General features: G+C 43.5%; 1 protein-coding gene and 1 pseudogene across 2 annotated transcripts in view; both read left to right on the top strand.

The window, feature by feature from the left end:
• The first annotated feature begins 7,351 nt into the window (after positions 1 to 7,351).
• Positions 7,352 to 7,515, top strand: LOC120622176 (uncharacterized; annotated as a pseudogene).
• A 7,532-nt stretch (positions 7,516 to 15,047) lies between these two features.
• SLC6A11 (solute carrier family 6 member 11) overlaps positions 15,048 to 19,677 on the top strand; it is a 123,761-nt gene continuing 119,131 nt past the window's right edge. The window contains exons 1-3 of one of the 2 annotated variants that reach the window (XM_039886732.1): positions 15,048 to 15,381; positions 18,329 to 18,463; positions 18,585 to 18,725. In XM_039886732.1, the coding sequence (XP_039742666.1) occupies positions 15,135 to 15,381; positions 18,329 to 18,463; positions 18,585 to 18,725 (523 nt within the window). In that variant the 5' untranslated portion in view covers positions 15,048 to 15,134. The remainder of the gene's footprint in view (positions 15,382 to 18,328; positions 18,464 to 18,584; positions 18,726 to 19,677) is intronic. The other variant, XM_039886731.1, reaches the window with a different exon arrangement.

A 19,677-nucleotide genomic window follows, 5' to 3' on the forward strand; every position in this document is an offset into this window, starting at 1 on the left:
ACACCCTCAGCAGCCACTATGGAATTCTTAGCATTTCATTTTTAGAAAAGTCAATAAAACATAATTTTCCAATCAGAAAAAAATTTTTCTGATTTTTCAGAAAAAAAGTCAGTGAGAGAGAGGTCTGTGATCTTTGGTTTCTCACTTATCTTTCTGACTGGCCTGAGACCTTCTTGATAGCAGAATGGAGACTTAATCATCTCTGCTTGCTTGGCACTTACCAGAGCTTGGCAAATAGCAGGTGCTTAAATAAGAATTTTGGATGAGTAAACTCAATCGTAATATCTTAGTTCAGGTTTCTGAAATGTTAATTTAGAATTATATATTCTATTTTCTAATGTAAAAATGGAGTAATGTGCATTTGAATTATCTGTGGGATCTTGTTAAAATGCAGATTCTGATTCAGAAGGTCTAGGTGGGACCAGGGAATCTGCATTTCCAACAGGCTCCCAAGTGCTGATGTTGCTGATGCTGGGGTGAACCACACTTTGAGTAGCAATCTTAGTCTACTATTGGCAAGGAATCTGTGGGCATCTTGCTATAAAAAGAGGTGAAATAAAGAGCCAAGAAGGGCTTCTTAGTAGGAAAAATGTAAGGAGGATCAGGTGACCTAGATTTTAGCCCCAGGTCTCCCACCTATGAGTTGGTGAATTTGGTCAAGTTTCTACACCACACCCCTCTGAACCTCAGTCCCCATTGCCTGGTCTGGATTCCACAGACTGCCCTGCCCACTTGACACATGGTATCTGAGCTGCCACAGTGAGGGCCAGGGGATGGTGGGGGGTGTCTAAGGCTGAATCAGCCCAATTGCTGCCCTGGATAAGTTCTAGGAACTTACACATCAGCATGCCTTGCAAGGATGTGAGGAATGAAGATCAACATACACTGCAGAAAAGAATCCCTGAACTCTCACAGCTGCCAGCCAGCACACTGATCGCAAATGTTACACTTAACCCTCCCCTTCATACATTCTTGCCATCCACAGTCTGGTTGTTTTCAGTTTTCTTAGGCTGCTCTTTACCACTAGCTGGATTCCCATGTTTTATAAGGATCTTATGATTTCTGACTCTAACCCCACTCTCTTCCTGAAACACACCCCCTCCCCAGACATATACTCACCCAGACACACACACACACTCTCACACACACGCACACACACACCCCAAAATACCCACTTATGCCTTTGTCTATGCCTCACAAACAGTAATAAAATGACAGCTTAACATTTATTAAGCATCAGCTCTGTGCCAGAGGTATTAATAACATCTTTACTTCAATTATATTGATGTTTCTCAAAATGTAGTAACCATCAGTGACAGCACATGATATCCAGAGAAGTGTCATTCTAACAGTTATATTGTGATTAGGTTACCTTCATTCATGGTAAATAATACTATCTTTCCACTTAGGGTAGCAATGTTAAGCCTTTTTAAAATGTAAATATAAATAAAATAAATCGATATACAGGAAAAGCAAATTAAAACCACAATGAGATACTTCACATCAACCAGAATGGCTATAATAACAATAATAATAAATCAGGTAAGTGTTGATGAGGATATGGAGACATTGGAACCTTCATACACTGCTGGTGAGAATGTAAAACAGTACAGCTGCACTGTACAATAGTCTGACAGTTCCTCAAAAGGTTAAACATAGAATTACCATATGACCCAGAAATTCTACTCCTAAGTATATATCCAAGAATCAGAAACACATGTCTATGCAAAAACTTGTACATGAACGTTTATAACATTAGTCATAATAGCCAAAAACTGAAAATAGCCCTAATGTTCATCAATTGACAAATGGATAAATAAAATGTAATATATCCATACAATGGAATATTATACAGTCATAAAAAGGAATGAAGTACTGATAAATGCTGCCATATAGATGTATCTTGAAAACATTATGCTAAGTGAAAAAAGTCAGACACAAAAGGCCACGTATTTTGATTCCATTTATATGAAATGTCCATAATGGGCAAATCCATAAAGACAGAAAGTAGATTAGTAGTTTCCTAGGGCTGGAGAAGGGATGGATTGGGGGAAAATGAGAAGTGACTGGTAAATGATATAGGGTTTCTTTTTAGGGTTATGAAAATTGGAGTGTTCAAAAATTGATTTTGGTGATGTTTGGTGATGTACAACTCTGTGAATATATTAAAGTCACCGAACTGTATACTTTAAATGAGTAAGTTATATTATGTGAATTACATATAAAGATGTTATAAATATATACATATAAAGAAAATATTAGATAATACTACAGATGGCATACAAATATGGGAAAAGCATTAAGGAGACAGATGTGACAAACACAATTTTAGGAAACATGAGATTAGATAAGCAGTCCTTCTAATAACCAAACAAACGTGGTCAATGTTTTTTTCCTGTTGTATGGGAAACTGGACCCCAAGAGTTAAAAATTGCTCATCCAAGGATAAAAAGTTTAAAGTGGGTTTTAAACCCATGCTGCTGACTCAAAAACCAGTGCTCTTATCTGACATGCTTCCTGGACCCTTAGCCCTTGAATTCAGATCCCATTCATACTTTTCTGATGATACCCCTCCCCTAAGACTGCCTCTCTGAGACTCAGGTCTAACCTATACCAATGAGTATCACCTACAGCTTTCACTTGGGTTAGATGCCAAGACAGAAGGTATCAATGCTAGTTTCCAGGGAGCGGGAAGAGTAAGTTCATTGTACAGAGGAGAAAACTGAAGAACAGGTCACACAGGCAATCAGAAATGCCACTGAGACTCCTAGAGAGAGGTTTATGGCCAAGATGATCAAGATGTCCACAAAATGGGGATTGCAAATTGGTATAGCCATTGTGGAAAACGGTCTGGAGGTTTCTCAAAAAATTTAAAAATGGATATACCTTTTGACTCAGCAATTGCACTTCTGGGTATTTATCCAAAGAAACCAAAACAATAATTCAGAAAAATCTATGCACCCCTGTGTTCATGGCAGCATAATTTACAACAGCCAAGACATGGAAGCAACCTAAATCAACAGACGACTGGATAAAGAAGTTATGGTTCATATATACAATGGAATATTACTCAGCCATTAAAAAATGAAATCCTATCATTTGCAATGACATGGATGGACCTAGAGGTTATTATGTTGAGTGAAATAAGGCAGACAAAGATAAATACCATATAATTTCACTTATATGCAGAATCTAAGAAATGAAAAGAACAAACTAATCAAAAAGACTCACGAATATAGAGGACAATCTTGTGGTGGTCAGAGGAGAGGGAGGTTGAGGGGCTGGGAGAAAGGAGTGAAGGGTTAAAGAAGTACAAATTAATAGTTGATAGATGGTCACAGGGATGGGAAGCATGGCATAGGGAATGCAGTTAGACTTAATGTAATGGCTAGGTGGAAAACCAGACGGAAAGAGCAATTAGAGGGATCATTTTATAAACTATATAAATATCTAACCAATGTGCTGTATACTTGAAACTAATAAAACTTAAAAAAAAGATGCCCACCAAATGTAATTATTGCTGCCCAGCCAGAGACTACATTTCCCAGATGCCCTTGCAACTGGGTGTGACCTCAGTGGTAGCCAGACTTCAAGATGGCTCCCAATAGCCCCTCCTTCTGCTATCCATACCCTTGTGTAGTCTCCTCCCACATCAGTAGGATTGGCCTGTAGGATATCACAATGTGACCAATATCCTATTGTGCCCAATAGGATATCACAGAAATAATGGTATATAATTTATGAGACTAGGTCATAAAAGATATTGCAGCTTCTACCTTGCTCTCTTACAGTACTTACTTTGGGGAAAACTAGCTGCCATGTTCTGAGGACACTCAAATAGTTCTATGGAGAGACCTACAAGGAACTGAGGCCTCTTGCCAACAGCTGTGTGAGCATGCCATCTTGGAAGTAGGTCCTCTAGCTTCAGTCCATATCTGGACTACAGCTTCTTGAGAGGCTCTGAGCCAGAGCCTTACTTAGCAAAGCTGTTCCTTATTTTCTGACCAACAAAAACCATAGGTAGTAAATGTTTATTGTGTTAAGCCACTAAGTTGTAGTGTAATTTCTTATGCAGCAATAGATAATTAGTATACCCCGTGACTAGTTCCTGCCAATAGAATGTAAGCTGAAAAGTTATGTGCCATTCCAGGCCCATATGTTTAAGATATGGGAGTGGTTTTTCTACTTTTTATTCCCCTCCCCACAGAGACCTTTTTTTTTTTTTCCAAACAGATATTTGGATACCTATGTTCACAGCAGCATTATTCACAATAGCCAAAGGGTGGAAACAACCCAAGTGTCAATCACAGAATGAATATGAATAAACAAAATGTGATATATACATACAATGGAATATTACTCTGCCTCAAAAGGAAGGGACTTCTGATACATGTTATAACACATACAGACATTATGCTACATGATATAAGCCGAACACAAAAGACAAGTACTAGATGATTCCACTTATATGAGGTACTTAGAGTCGTCGAAGTCATAGAGATATAAAGGAGAATGGTGGTTGCTAGGGGCTGGGAGAGAGGAGGAATAGGGAGTTAGTGTTTAATGGGAACGGGGTTTCAGTCTGAGAAGATGGAAATTTTCTGGAGATGGATGGTGGAGATGGATGGTTGCACAACATTGTGAATATACTTAATGGCACCAAACTGTACAGTTAAAAATAGTTACAATGGTAAATTTTATTATGTATATTTTACCACAATTTAAAAATGTTATCATGTTCCCAAAAGGAGTTACTCTCTCTGCTGTATCTCACCCCCTAAAGTGAAGCTTCATTGCTTTGGGCTGGGGCTTTAGGCTGACTAACTTTTTTCTAGCCACTATTCGTAGGATATAGTTCTGTTGTGGACCGAAAGTGTGGGATCCCTGCACCTAGGATAGATGTTCAGTTGCATGTAACAGGGACCTAAAACAATAGTAGTTTAAACAAGATAAAAATTAATTTTTCCCGCATACAGTCTGGAGGTGGGCAGTGCAGGGCTAGCATGCTGACTGCTATATGCTGTCATTCAGAGTACTCTAAGGATGTACTCTGCCATCCTTAGAGTGTTTTTCTCATCCATGTAGCTCAAGATGGCTTACCATCACATCTGTGTCCTAAGCAGCAGGATGAAAAAGGAATGGATGATGGGGCATGCCTCCTCTCTTTAAGACACTGTCATCTGGGGTCTCCGTACTAGAAATAAAATGTTATTGCTGCCTGATGTATTGTCTGTACCCTGCATCCTCCAACAGGATGTCAGCTGCATCCTGTCTTGCCATGACAGCCATGGAGGTACCCCACAGAGACCTGGGGAGCCCCATGTTGAATATGATAGAGCCACAACATGGGTGGTACCTGGGTCCCTGCATCACTGCATGGAAGGATACCTGTCAAACATTTGCATAAGGCTTTCCACAAGTGAAAATAAACCTCAAATGCATGAAAGCCCTGAGATTTCAGTTTATCTGTGCCAACCGCCGGCATTCTCTTAACTAACACAGAGTTTCATGTTTAGATCTTGAGAAGTCAGATAACACAGTAAGGCTGAGCCTAGTTGAGTAATGGAAAGATGGCTTTGGAGCCAGGATGGCATTGAAATCCCACTTACCAGCTATGTGAGCCGTGCAAACTCTTTCAGACTGGTTTGCTCAAATGTAAATTGGAGATGATGATATAAACCACACAGTATTCGTGGTGTGGACTGAGTGAAGGAATCTGCAAAAAGGCAGTTCCAAAAGGTCTGCTTGGGGCAACAGCAGACACCTGTCCCCTTTCCACTCTCCAAAGTGGAGAACAGATGGGCAGTTAGAAAAGGGCACAGCACATCGTAACTCAGGTATGATGAAAAGCTAATGGCCCACTGCGGGTGCGTGATCTCTAAGTCATGGCTGAATACTCAGCCTCAGGCAGGATACTATTTGAGTTAGATGCAGCAATAGCTTTGATTTGAGACCTCAAATAGCTCCCTGAGGACTTACTTGGTTGGGACTCAGATTGGGTTTAGTGTATGGACCGACTTTTCCCCAGGTAGCCCAGGAATGAGAGTCTGGACTTCCTTCCATTGTATCTCAACTGGACAGTGCTGGTCTAGAGAAGCTGGGACACTCAACACTCTGGATGCCACTATGGGCAAAGTGGCAACCACACAGGTGCTCCTGGCAGGATCAAAAAGCACAGATGCTTCAGAGGCCAAGCAGAGAACATAATAGCATGAAGAGCTTGAGTGCAATAAAATAGCAAGTGGCTGGTACTATGAGTAGTGTGGTAACTTAGGCTTGTCTACCGGCTCATGTCAGCCCGCAAATGAACTAAAGGATCGAATCTGAATTTATTGCCCTCTACTGCCCCCAGATTTTCTAGATCAGTACTGCCTAATAGAAATACAACGTAAATCACATAAGAAATTAAAATTTTTCTAGTAGCCATATTTAAAAAGTATAAAGAGAACGTTGAAATTAAATTTAATAGGTTTCAGTAAACCCAATAAATGATTCTGGTCACCAATTCAAACATGTGTATGTGGAGTGGGTTCCTCCACCATCAAGCAATTCTCAGATACCAGCTGGGTGTCCTACCATTCAACTCAATTCTGATATTATCTACCCAAAGATAGCATCAGATTCTACCGGTTAAGGGTTCAGCCCTACAAGACCTCTCCTTCCCCCACACTTCAGATGCCAATCGCAAGTCCAGGTTGTAATCTGTGCTTCTGACCAACGGGCTCTAAATCAGAGGTTTCCATAACCCCTTCCTTGGGTTTGATTACTTTGCTAGAGTGGCTCACAGAACTCAGAGAAATAGCTTACTAGATTACCCGTTTATTATGAAAGCATGTAACTCAGGAACAGCCAGATGGAAGTGATGAATAGGGCCAGGTATGGGGAAGGGTGTGGAGTTTCCTTGCCCCTTCCAGGCACCTCACTCTCCCCAAATCCCCATGTGTTCACTAATTCAGAAACTCTATGAACCCTGTCCTTTCAGGTTTCTATGAAAGCTTCACTACATAGCCATGATTGATTAAATCACTGGCCACCAGTGACTGATTCAACCATCAGTCCTCCTCCCCTCTCAGAAATCAGGAGATGGAATTAAAAGTTCCAACTCTCTATTAATGGTTGGTTCCCTGGCAACCAGCCCCCATTCTTAGTCCCCCATCCCCCTGCCAAAAGTCACCTCATTAACATAAACCTAGTTTGTGGTGGAAAAGAGTTTGCTATGAATAACAAGAAACCTACCTATTTGGCCTTTATGGCTCTCAAGAGATTTCAGGAACTGAGGACAAGAGACCAAATATTACAGCAAAAGATGCTTCCCTTACTCTTTCACTCTGGAAATTCCAAGGGTTTTGGTAGCTTTGTGCAGTGGCAGTATCATAGCCAATGTGGTTTATCCGAGGCACGATTATGCTAATTGAAAACTTTTCCCAAGGGTTTTGGTAATCGCAAGCCAGGAACCATGGACATAGAACAAATATTTATGAAATATATTTTGGTCATCTGAATGACCCAATATATATTTCTTATAAATCACAATATTGCACCCAATATATGCAAAATATTATCATTTCAACATATAATCAATATAAAAAAATATGATGAGCTATTTTACTCTTTTTTATACTAAGTCTTCAAGATCCAAAATGGTTTTTACACAACTCAATTAGGACCAGCCACACTTAAAGCACTCAGTAAAACCATGTGGCTGGTGGCTGCTCTATTGGGCCGTGTAGTTCTAGGTAGTTGGCACCCACCTAGCCCATGAGGTACTTCAACTCCCTGCCTTTGCCTATACTGTGCCCTCTGCCTGGCGTAGCCTCCTCTCCTTTCCCAACTTGAATCTCAGCTCATACTTCAAGGGCTCTGTGTTTCTGTAAGATCTTCTATTCATCTATGTCCAAATGCTTAGCTTGTTGAATTATTGTTCGTTATCTCACTGAAAGACCAAGACCACTTCTGAGCCATCACCAGCACTTAGCACATTGCATGGCACACACACAGCAGACGCTCCGTCACAGTTGTTGGTTTTAGGGGCAATTGTGGGTCTCTATCTGGGATGAGGATGTTAGGGCACCAGGAAATCTTTTTGAAAGTTCCCTCCATTAATTTTTGCTGCTGTCGTGGGTCACAATAAAGAAAACGGTAGAACACATTGCTTGGGGTAGCACTGTTACCAAAGAAATTTTGAACCAGAGAGCTATGATTTGGGCTATGTGTATCTATAATAGTCATTCAGTTCTTAGCATATGATCCTCTCTAGGAAATATTTGAGCAACCTGGATATATAGCTATGAAGTACTGTATATATGGGTCCAGTGGGTATATGTGGGGCATTCTATCAGCTGGGCAACTTGGGGTCAGTGCTGACATCTATAATAAGAGAATCAAGGCCATCAACCTGCATAAGTTCAGAGTAACCACTGTGAATGGTGCTGCTGAAGTTGAACACACAGGCTGTGTGGCCAGGTGCAGTGGTCTTGGAAGCCTTACCTATGGGTAAATGTGAATGTCTGTGATGTGCCACTGGCTTTAGATATCTGGGAAGACTAGATATTAACACAGGAAAACCCAGAATATGAGTAACCACGTGTGTTCACACAGGGAGATGCTGCCCAACTCCAGAACTGCAGCTCAGAGTCCAAGTGTGAAATCAGTGTTTGGAACTTGGACAGCATCCTCCCGCAGAAAGAGGGCCCATATGGGGGCTGCTCTTCCCAGGGTGGCACCCAGAATAGAATGATTAAGTTTTGATTACATTTTGAGCTAATGTTCCTAGACTTAGGTGAGGAAGAGGATGTGAACTTCTTTTGTCCTTTCCTTTTTCCATCTAGATCAGACAGGGTGAGATAACGTTTGTATGGGTGAAACCACTGGCTAGAAGAGAACTGCAGTTCGATCTGGCAGGTTATAGAGTATAAGTCAGAAAACTGGGTTTGAATTCTGGCTCCACTGTGTAATTCTGAACAAGATGCTCAACTTCTCTGAGTTTCAGCTTCATTATCTGAAGAATAAAAATAGTACCATCCCTAGTGCATAGTAGTGGTGTGTAGTATAGCAGAGGTGGGTACAGGAGGGCCTAAATACAGCTTCTGATAAGTATATCAGACAGCTTTTGTTCTGTGACAACCTTGAAATCTCAGTGGTATATAACAGTGAGCATTTATTTCTCATTCCTGTGACTGTGGGTTGGCTGGGCAGCTCTGCCCCAGGCTGTGGGTCTGAGGTTTGGCTGCTTGTCTTCTTCTGGGGCCCAGGGTGAAGAGGAAGCAGCTACATAGGGTATTTTTTTTCTCATAGTAATATCAGCAGGTAACAGAGCAAGGCCCACTATGCAAGCAGATTTCAAACCACTACTTGGCTAATCACATAGCAAAGCCAAAAATCAAGGCTTGGAGAAGTACAATCTTCCCACCATGGGGTCACAGCATGAGTGAGGATGGAGAACACAATTATAGGAGAATGAAGTCAGGACCAATCATTCAATATATTACAGTATACACAGAATAATCATTTGTGGTCATTCATCCAAACATTTCAGTGGAAAACGAGGTAGTTCTTATAGTATTTCCTTTTTTCAAAAGAAGATTATCCTAGGCATTGTGGCATAAACAAACAGATGAAGTAAAGATTTGGGAAGATTGCTAAGGGGCAGGGAAAGAGAAGTGTTACCAGGAGTGGTTGCCCATCCTTCTATCTTAATTATGGCCCTATCAGTAAAGATCTTTCCCTGAACCAGTACTGAGGGCATTAAAGGAAGAAGGTTTCTATAGTAACCTAGCCAGAGCAAGTCCTAAGTCTGGTGTGTAAAGGTTGTGATATGATGCTTCAACCTGGAAGTTATGGTCATCAAGGAGTCCTAAAAATTTAAAGAGTGGAGAAATCATTTTAGAATTTATGAAAGTGAGCAATAAACTGAGTTTAAGAGAACGAACTGTGTCTGATGAACAACAGGGATCTTTCCAGAAGGAGAAGGACATGAGCAAAATGTATAAGCCTCACTGATGCTTGGTGGCTCAAACCAGCAGACATTGACTATTATAGCTCCTAAGTCAGGAGGCGGAAGGTGGACTGGTCTGATCTCAGCTGGGTGGGCTGGGTTTGTGCCTACCTCTGTAGGCTCTACCTTTGTCTGGGATTGTCTGGGCACTTCAGTTTGGGGAGTTCTGCTCTGTGTCTTGTTTTCTTCCTAGACCACCAGACTAACCTGAAACATTTAGATGGTGATGGCAGAAGCAGAAGGTAAGACTTGAGGCTTGGAACTGGCACTTAATCACTTTTTCCTCAGTCTGGTGGCCAAAGCAAGTCAGATGACTGAACTCTGTTGTTGGGAAGGTACCGCAGGGTTGCATGGCAAATGGCATGGATATGGGAAAGGGTGCAGAATTGGGATCATTACTGGAAATCTATGAGAAAAAAAGTGGAGTGGTAGTAATGAGGCAAAGTTTTTGCAGAAAACTGTGTTCTGAGAGACTCTCATGATTGGAAAATCCCATCCATAAATCCCCTTGTGGTCTTTCTGCCCCATCCAGGCCAGCTTCCACTTCTGCATCTCCAGCACTGAGGAGTTCACCACCTCCTGGGGCAGATTATTCAGAATGGATGACTTGTAGAAAGTTCTTTCTGGTACCTAACACCTTTTTGCTTCCTCTCTTTGACCTTGGTTCTGGCACATAGGTTTTTGGTCCAGCAGCCATTCACACAATTGAGGAGAGTGCACTGGTCCAGTGGTTCTGGTTTCTCACACCCTGATTGAGCCAGCACGGGCACATCAGCACAAAGTGGAGCAGGATCATTGCCCCTGCAGTGGGACACTAGAGTTTCCCTAACTAGGGAGATATACTTGACACCTTCTCTCCCTCGCCCTCTGTATCCAGACCCTGGTCAAGTTCCATAGGTTTTGACTCTGACCCCCTGTTCTCATGTCATTCTACTCTACCTTTCTCTGTCCTTCTCCACTGCCATCATCTCTTGCCTGCGACACTGCAGTAGTTTCTCCACTACCCTAACCCTGCCTCATAATCTACTTTTCACACTGTGGCCACAGTAATGTAACAATGAAAATATGCTCATGTCACCCACTGCTAAAAATGTTTCTCCTTCAGGCACATCTTGTTCCACACTCCAGCTTCAGCCACAGTGATCACCTTTCAGGACCCTCACGCCCCTCCTCATTCATTCACTGCGCCTGTCCCTTCAGGCTTCAGTTCATTTGTCACTTGCTCAGGGAACCCTCCCTGGTCCCCTTGACAAGGTCAGATCTCTCAGTTACAAGCTCTTCTAGCACCACAGACCTTTCCTTTGTGACTTATACCAGAATCTCCAACCTTCCATTCATTTTTGTGATTACTTGACCAGCATCTGCCTCCTCCACTATTCTGTAATGGTTAGCCAATATACTGGCTGGGTGCCGGCGGGTGAGGGGTGGGGATGATTTGTTGCATAGGCAGATTCCCGTGGTATAAATACAACCATGGCAGATTTCAAGCTACCAATAATTGTGGTTTGCAAAAGCCCTGACAACTTAATCGGCTCTCATGAAAATATAAGCTGGCTCCAGCATACCGCTGGAGCAGTCCTTATATCTGGTTTTGCACCTTTACGATCAATAAAGTATCTTGAGGATAACCAAAAGGCCATAAAGTTTTGGTGAATGAATGAAGGAGCAATGCTGAAATTTAAATGAACCTTCAGGACAGCAATTGCTAGAAGATGAAAGACTTGGAATACTTGCCCAAGAAAGGAATAAGGGAGTCATGACATTTCTGTTCTCTGAGGACTATTTAGACATTTTTTTAAGAAACATGTCTACATTGGGCATAAATCCAAGTGCTTTACAAATATTAATCCATTTAACCCTCATAACAATTAAAAGGTAGATACTATTATTATTATCATTTTACAAATAAGGAAACTGAGGCTCGGAGTAATCTGCCATGGTGGTGGAGCTGAATTTTGAACCCAGGAAGTGTGACAGCAGAGCCTACATTCCTAACCACTAAGCTGTGTTACATCAGGATCAGCTCTAGAATGAGAAATGACCAATACTCCCCTTGCTCCACCCTGTGGACATGGGTATGTGCTCTTCAGGTCACTGCACCTCAACGAAGAAATAATGAAATGGAAAAGGTTTCGAGAAGAGGCTCCAACATGATGGAGATGTTGGCTCTTCTGGATAAGGGCAGAGTAAACATATTAAAACTTTTCAAGAGATGGACTTTAAATACTTATTTACTAAATTCTAATAATTGGAAATTGACCAGGTCAACTTTCATAAAAGGAAACATTAAAACTTGAGGGAAGAGTTTGGAATATTAGTATATGTACAATGTTCTCTGCATGTGGTCTCACTTCACCACTAAGATCACCCCGGAAGATGAGAATAATCAGGACAATTTTAATGAACCGAGGACACCTAAGCTCAGAAGTTATGGGATGTATTCAAGGCCACAGAATTACCCATTGGCATAACCGAGCTCAGGTCCCCACCAGAGGATGGCTAGCCTCCACCCTCTCATGCTAGTTTAATGTTACTTCCCAAGCAGGTTTCATAGAATCATAGCTGCTCGGAGGAAGTCAATTCCTGGAGCTAATTATGCTGAGCAGCAGTACAAAGTGAAATGTAATTAGATTCAAAGGAGGTTTACACAGATTCTGGAGTGATAGTCTAATATTGTAATAATAAGAGGTGGGACTGTGTCTCTAACTTTTGATGTAGTTGTTCATTTAACAGACAGACTCCTAGGTACTATGTGCCTACTGTGTACAGCAGGGGCCATCAAAGTCAAAGTTGAATTCCTTCCTTAGTTGCCCATTCTATTTGCAGCATGGAGGATCAGCCCAAAGGAAATCCAAGTACCAATGTGGAGTTTTAGTATGGGAGAAAAATGGCATTAATTTAGAAGGAAAGCCAGGACAATCAGACTTGGGGTAATTATGAAAGCCAGAGTCAGCAATTTGATTTTATCCTGTAGGAAAAGAAGGGCCAATGAAAACTTTTAAGCAAGGGAATGACATCATCATCATCGGAGTAAAAATAAGAGTTACTGTTCACAGAGCACCTACTGTGCTCAAGGCTTTTAGCCCTCACACCCACCACATGAGGTCAGAATATTAACCCCACTTGGCAGAGGAGAGGCCTGAGGCAAGAGATAACAACTCATGAGGGGTAGAGCCTGGATCTGATCCCAAATCTATCTGAATTCAGTTTACTCTCACTCTAACATTGTACAGGATCTTTGCTTTTGAACATACCCTGGACAGCATATGGAGACAGAGTTTTGGGAGCCATCAACATTTAGTTATGTGGCTAAATGAGAAAAACCAAATTTAGGAGAGAAAGTAAGACCTGAGAAGCGGAAGAGAAACTGCAGCTGAGGCAGGCAGTATCAAGAAAATCATGCCAGTGTGAATTTTAAGAAGGGAATAACAGTGCAGAAAGTTACCTAGAGGGTCAGGCAGAGTGGGGATGGACAAGGAACTGTAGGATTTGCCAAATCAAGAGGTTTTCTGGGATTTCACAAACAGCATTTTCAGAGGAGTGGTGGGGGTGGGTGCCAGATTGCTGTGGGCAGAGGAATGAGTGGGAGGTGAAGACAGGGCCTGCAGCATGTAAACTTACTCTTTCAAGAAATATGATAGTGAGAGGGAGGGGATGAAGGGGGCCTGAAAAAGGAAGATGGTGGCAGGAAGGGTTTTCTGGGGGGATAGAGATGGAGAGAGACTTGAGCAGTTGTAAGCCAGAATGAAGGGAGAGGCTGAAGACTAAAGACAAGGAGGCTCTCCCCAGAAGGAAATCCAAGAGATGGGTGGAGAGCACAGTGGGTGGCTTAGCAAGAGCTCACGTGGCTAGACTTCTCCAGGGCTGTGAAATGACACAGGTGGATCTGATTATCTTTGCGGCTCCTTGTAGACCTGACATTCTTTCCTTTTTCTTCTTCCTCCCTGCTGCTCCTCTTCCTTTCCTTCCTTCCTCTTTCTCTTTCACAAATATTCACTGAGCACCTATGTGCTAGGTCTTGTACTAGGCTCTGTAGCTAACATGCAAGACTTTATATCATCCTTACAATTGAGTGGAGAGACTGACACTAAACAAGAAGATGCAAAAGTATGTATATATGTGTATCATATGTGTGATACACATACAAGTATCGTACACATTGTATGATAGTACTAATAATTGCTAATGTTCATTGAGCACTTCCAATGTACTAAGCACTTTATTAGCATTTCTCTTTAACTACACACACCCCATAAGAAAGCCGGCATCGGTAGTCCCTTTTGCAGATCAGGAAACGGAGGCTCAGAGTGGTCAGATGACTTCACACAACTAAGAGAGGTGGAGCATGAGATTCAACTTAGATTTGTCTGCCTCCTGACGGGAGCGCTTGCTTAACTGCCACACTGCCCTGACTCACTGTGTTTAGAGCATCAGGCACCAGGTGGAGCAAAATATGGAGATGTCCCCCACCCTCAGGGAGCTCACAGTCCCTGGGCACTGGGAAAAAACCAAGAGTTTATTTACTCCCCTTTTCCTCCAAGTGTGGTCCCTAGACCAGCAGCAGCCACAGCACCTGGGCGCTTGTAAGAATCGCAAAAGCTCCTGCCCAGCCAGACCTACTAAGTCAGAATCTGTAGTTTAACAAGACCCGCAGGCGCTTGGTGTGCACATTAAAGTTGGAGAACCCTGGTTTAAAGCTCACTACTCCTATTAGAGGTGAGAAACCGTTTAGAGGTTACAGAGATGGTGGACCTTCGGGGCTTGGTGTCGGCACCCAACCTGGGCCTGAATGGGCGCTTTCACCCTTGTCCTAAGAGGCCAGTGGGTAGGACAACCAACGGGAAGGTCGCGCAAGGTGCTTGGCGCGCTCCAGGCGCTCGAAGGTGCTCGGCGCGCGCAACGCACTAGGCGCGCGCGAGGTCCCCGCAGGCTCCCGGGCCGAGCCCGGCTGAGGCGGCGTGGGCGCCCTGAGGGCCGGGCCGCCAAGCCGCGCCGCGTCCGGGTCTCCGTGTCGGTGCCGGCCCGGCCCCTCAGCTCCACCCCCTGCCTCCCGCTCCCGCCCGCTCGCGCCTCCTGAAAAGCCAGCCCGCCCGGGGCGGCGGTGCAGAGCCGGCCGGCGCACGAGGCAGCCAGCGCGGCCATGACGGCGGAGAAGGCGCTGCCTCTGGGTAACGGGAAGGCTGCCGAGGAGGCGCAGGAGTCCGAAGCGCCGGGTGGCGGCGGGGGCGCGGCGCCCGCGCGCGACCCGCGCGACAAGCGCGACAAGGCGGTCCACGAGCGCGGCCACTGGAACAACAAGGTGGAGTTCGTGTTGAGCGTGGCCGGGGAGATTATCGGGCTTGGTAATGTGTGGCGCTTCCCTTACCTGTGCTACAAGAACGGAGGAGGTGAGGTGGTCAGCGGCACTGAGGAGAATGTGGGGGGGTTGGGGTGGATGGAGGGGCATGAACAGCCCCATGGGGGCGGGGAGCGAGGGGTGAGCGCGAGACCCCTCCCGCGCCTGCGTGTAGCAGGACCCTCAGGAGAATGCGCGCCCTGGGCCACTTGGCGCTTGAGCATACCCGGGCAAGGCTCATCTTCCCATGGCGCATGCGCACGTGCGCTTCGCACCTGAATGTGCCGCTTGCTAGCACGCGGTTACTTGTCTGCCAGGTGCGTTCCGTCCCACCTGGAGATGCAGACCAAGACCGGGAGCTCTTGCATTTGGTACCTACATTGCTGTGTGGGACAGGAGACAGTTCCTTTGAACCTCAGCTTTCCCAACTTGAGACAGCCATGAAGGCTGAGAATGATCTGAGTAGGATCGGGTTTTGAGTGCTTACTCAAATGCTGCGCTCCATCCTAAGCTTTACCTACATTATCCCACTTCATCCTTACAGTCATCTCTGTAGTCAGTGCTATACCTAGTTTGCAGACGAGGAAACTAGGGATCAGAGAAATCACTAACAATGAGTGATAAAGATGGCGTTCTCACACCACAGGCCATTTTTAAAACTGGGAGTGGACCGACAACAGGGAGAACTTCTAGGTTAGGCACCGCTGTATGATTTCCTGTCCAGTCTTTCATTTGCTCTTAAGGCCCTTCTAGGGCTTCTTTTCAGGCCTCTGGCGGAAGAATTGGCACCAGGCAGTTTTTTTTGCTGGTCTCACAGTCATCCACTACACACAGCAACAACATTGTTTTAACGTTTAGGAGATGCTTAGAGATTGAGGGTGGGGAGATGATGAGAGAATCGTATGCAGTGACAATTTATCCAAGTAAGTTTGGTGGAGATACAGCAGTGAATCCTCAAATCTCTCAGTTGAAGGAGGGGCTCCAGACTTCAGGAGCCCCAACCTGTCATTATTAGCAGGACAGCCAGCAGGTCTCAGGCAGGAGATTTTGTAAAACCTTGTTGGATGATATAGTTTCTTCAAGAAAAAGCTTGTATCTATATATTCCTCCCTGTCTTTGCTATGCCCCTGCCCCTCCGACAGATCCCCAGACACCAATGAAGGTGGCTCAGAGTTGCCCAGCAGGGACCACACTGTTAGGCTGCGTGGAGCAGGACTTCCTGTTGGAGCAGCTGCAGGGAGAGCGAGAAGGGTACTGCTTTCCCTGAGCCCTTTCTTTGGAGACATTCATCATGAAGGCACAGGCTGCTCCAGGCCTGCTCTGCACTAGTAATGAAGTGGCCGCTGGTGTTGGTGGCTTGGCAAGGAGCACAGAGGGAGTGGACTTGGAGACCCTGAATGTGCCCTGTGCCCTCAGCTGTGAATCCCACCTCTTTCTGCAGATTCATAAGCTGCCACATCTGCTTAAAAACCTATGGAAACCCTTTAGGTAGTCCCAGACAAAAATTGTTTTAGCATTTTTTTTAATACAAGAAATTGTCATGCCGAAACTAAAAGCATTTCTAAGATCAGAAAACAAGGTAAGCTGGGTTCATTACAAATTCTGCTACAAATTGGAAAGAACGGTTGTAATGAGTAAAGTTTAAAAATGAATCTTTTTTTTTTTTTGACTAACTTACCAAGAGTTTCCATTGGATATACAGATATCCTGGTTTCATTGAACTAGTTATTGTAAGGATTACTAGCTTTGTGAACACATAGGCCAAAAGGCTTTCGAAAAGTGTCATCCGTTAGGTTCTAGAGGATTCGCAGGTAAATCATAGCATATTAGGAAACGTGCAGCTTGTTTTAGTCACTTAGGTTTAGATGTAGCAAACAGACCCTCTGATCCCCTTTCACACACCTTTTGCCTTCTAATACAGTTGGGACTATCCACTTATCAACTGTTAACCTTTTAAAAAGAATCCACACAGTTCTATTCATAGATTCCCAACAGCAGTTTAAATTATTTCTTTCCCATTGTGAAATTTAAAAATAGTATCTTGCCCAGAAAAGCTAAGAGCCTTTCAAAACTTGTTAGATATGGTCCTACTATCAAGACTGATCCAGATTGTTGCTATTGCTCCTGTGGTTAAAGAGACTTCATTTAGCAAAAAGCAATTTCAATTACAGCCTTCATTTGTGAGATCAGATGGTGGAGAATGGCATGTGTTTTCATACCTTGTTAATAGAGAGGAGAGAGATGAGGGATTTGGAAAAAAATCCCTTTCTGGTTGTAATAGCTCATGTTCACCTCAGTTATTTAATTTGTTTCACAGAAAGGCCCAGGCAGTGGGTATTGTGTTTCAAGACAGGAGCACTAAGGCTTACAGTGATTTTTTTTCTCAGATTGATCCAAAGTCAGCCTTTCTGGACAGGTTCTTCCTGCAAACTCTTTATAACTCAGCTTTATACCTGGGCCTCGGGTATAGGGGCCTGATATTGCTTAGTGCAAATCTCCTTAAGAATGTTTTTCTGTATGAAAAAGATATTTTGCAGGTCAATTCCAAAGTAAATAAGAAGGGGTCCCCTAACCTAGCCTTTTGGGGTTACTTTAGAATAAAAAAGGATGCAACATTCAGGGAGGAATGAATTGAACCTGTGCTGGAGAATGAAATGTATAAATAAAAGAATTAAGCAAATAAAACTCTTCCACATTATCACCTTAGCTATACAATAATTCTCTGAGATAAGCGGTGCAGATATTAGATAGTAAAGCCCCATTTTACAGATGAAGAAGTTGAAGCAGGGTAAATGTGAGGTAGATTACTTACAGTAGTAGGTGGCAGAGGGCACAAACCCAGGGCCACATTTTCTGCCGCTGGTCCTCATAGTGACAACCTGAACTCAAGCGTAGAGAACATTACATCTTGCCTGTAGTGGGTGCTCATTAAAGATTTGTGCTGAACATGAAATAGTGGGGCAATTTTAACCTCATTCCCTTATTTTGCATTCTTGCAGGGGCGTTCCTGATTCCCTATGTGGTATTTTTTATTTGCTGTGGAATTCCTGTTTTTTTCCTGGAAACAGCTCTGGGACAATTCACAAGTGAAGGTGGAATTACATGTTGGAGAAAAGTTTGCCCTTTATTTGAAGGTAAGGGTTGAGTTAATCAGAAAATAAAATGATGTCTGGGTGATGTCGGGTTGTAAAAAGTAGCTGAGACTGTTTTAACAAGATAGAGACTCAAACCATTCCCTTTTCTTTGTTCTTTTAGGCATTGGCTATGCAACACAGGTGATCGAGGCCCATCTAAATGTGTACTACATCATTATCTTGGCGTGGGCCATTTTCTACTTGAGCAACTGCTTTACCACGGAACTTCCCTGGGCCACTTGTGGGCATGAGTGGAACACAGGTATGGCCTCCAGGGAAGGTCTCTCTGCTAGTCCTGCTAAGGGACCTGGGATTGGGGGGTGTATCCTTGTCCTAGAGACCAATCCTGACCTTTGACTCTTTGCCACGAGTCCAGATTCTACTGAAACAAGAGGTTGGTTCTGTACCAGGTCTGGGTCCATTCTGTGAGTTGTAGCCACGAAGCCTGAGCTGAACCCTGGCCCAGGAATTGGCTTGGGTAGAAGATGGTGATGCTTTTTTCTCACTTTGCCGAATATAAAAACTGAGCCCTTTGGGGCAGAGTGGGGATGTGAGGGATCCTGGCTTTAATTCCAGCCCTGCCTCTCTGGGTATCAGATTTTCCTTTGTAAAATGAAGCCATTAGACTAGATCAAGTGTTGCAAACAGGGGGCCAATAGGGACAATTAAGATTTAAATCAGTGACCAGCAAATTACAGAAATGTATTTGGTTGCCCAAATTGAAAATTGGAAGACTTCACATGAAAGTTCAGATTTCCAGCTTCTCTTAAAAAATTGAAAATAACTGGCAACACCAGACCCAAATTCCCACATTCTTGCTTGGCAGCAATGGCTGCAGCTAAAAAGTGGCTGCTGCCTTTGGATGAGGCCATGGTCCCCACTCAGTCCACTTTACTCATTTATTTGATCTGTTCAACCAAGTAGATATTTGAATTCACCAGCACCACCTCACCCCTTTGAATAGATAACTTTTTGGATTATTTTAGGTTCTAATATACTATTTTTTTTTTTCTATTTGTATTACTATCAGGATTGAGTCTTATAATCCAGAGAAGGTAGATACATGCCAACTCATATCTACAGTGGTGGTGCTTAGAGCAGGTATCACTAATCAATTCTAGAATCTTTCTTTTTGATTCTAGTCATGGCCTCAGAACCCTTCTCAGCCGTGCTCCAGGCAACCACTGCCTTTTGACTGAAATTGGCATACGTGC

This window comes from Pteropus medius, unplaced genomic scaffold (assembly GCF_902729225.1).
Source record: "Pteropus medius unplaced genomic scaffold, Ma_sr-lr_union100, whole genome shotgun sequence".
Taxonomy (NCBI): domain Eukaryota; kingdom Metazoa; phylum Chordata; class Mammalia; order Chiroptera; family Pteropodidae; genus Pteropus; species Pteropus medius.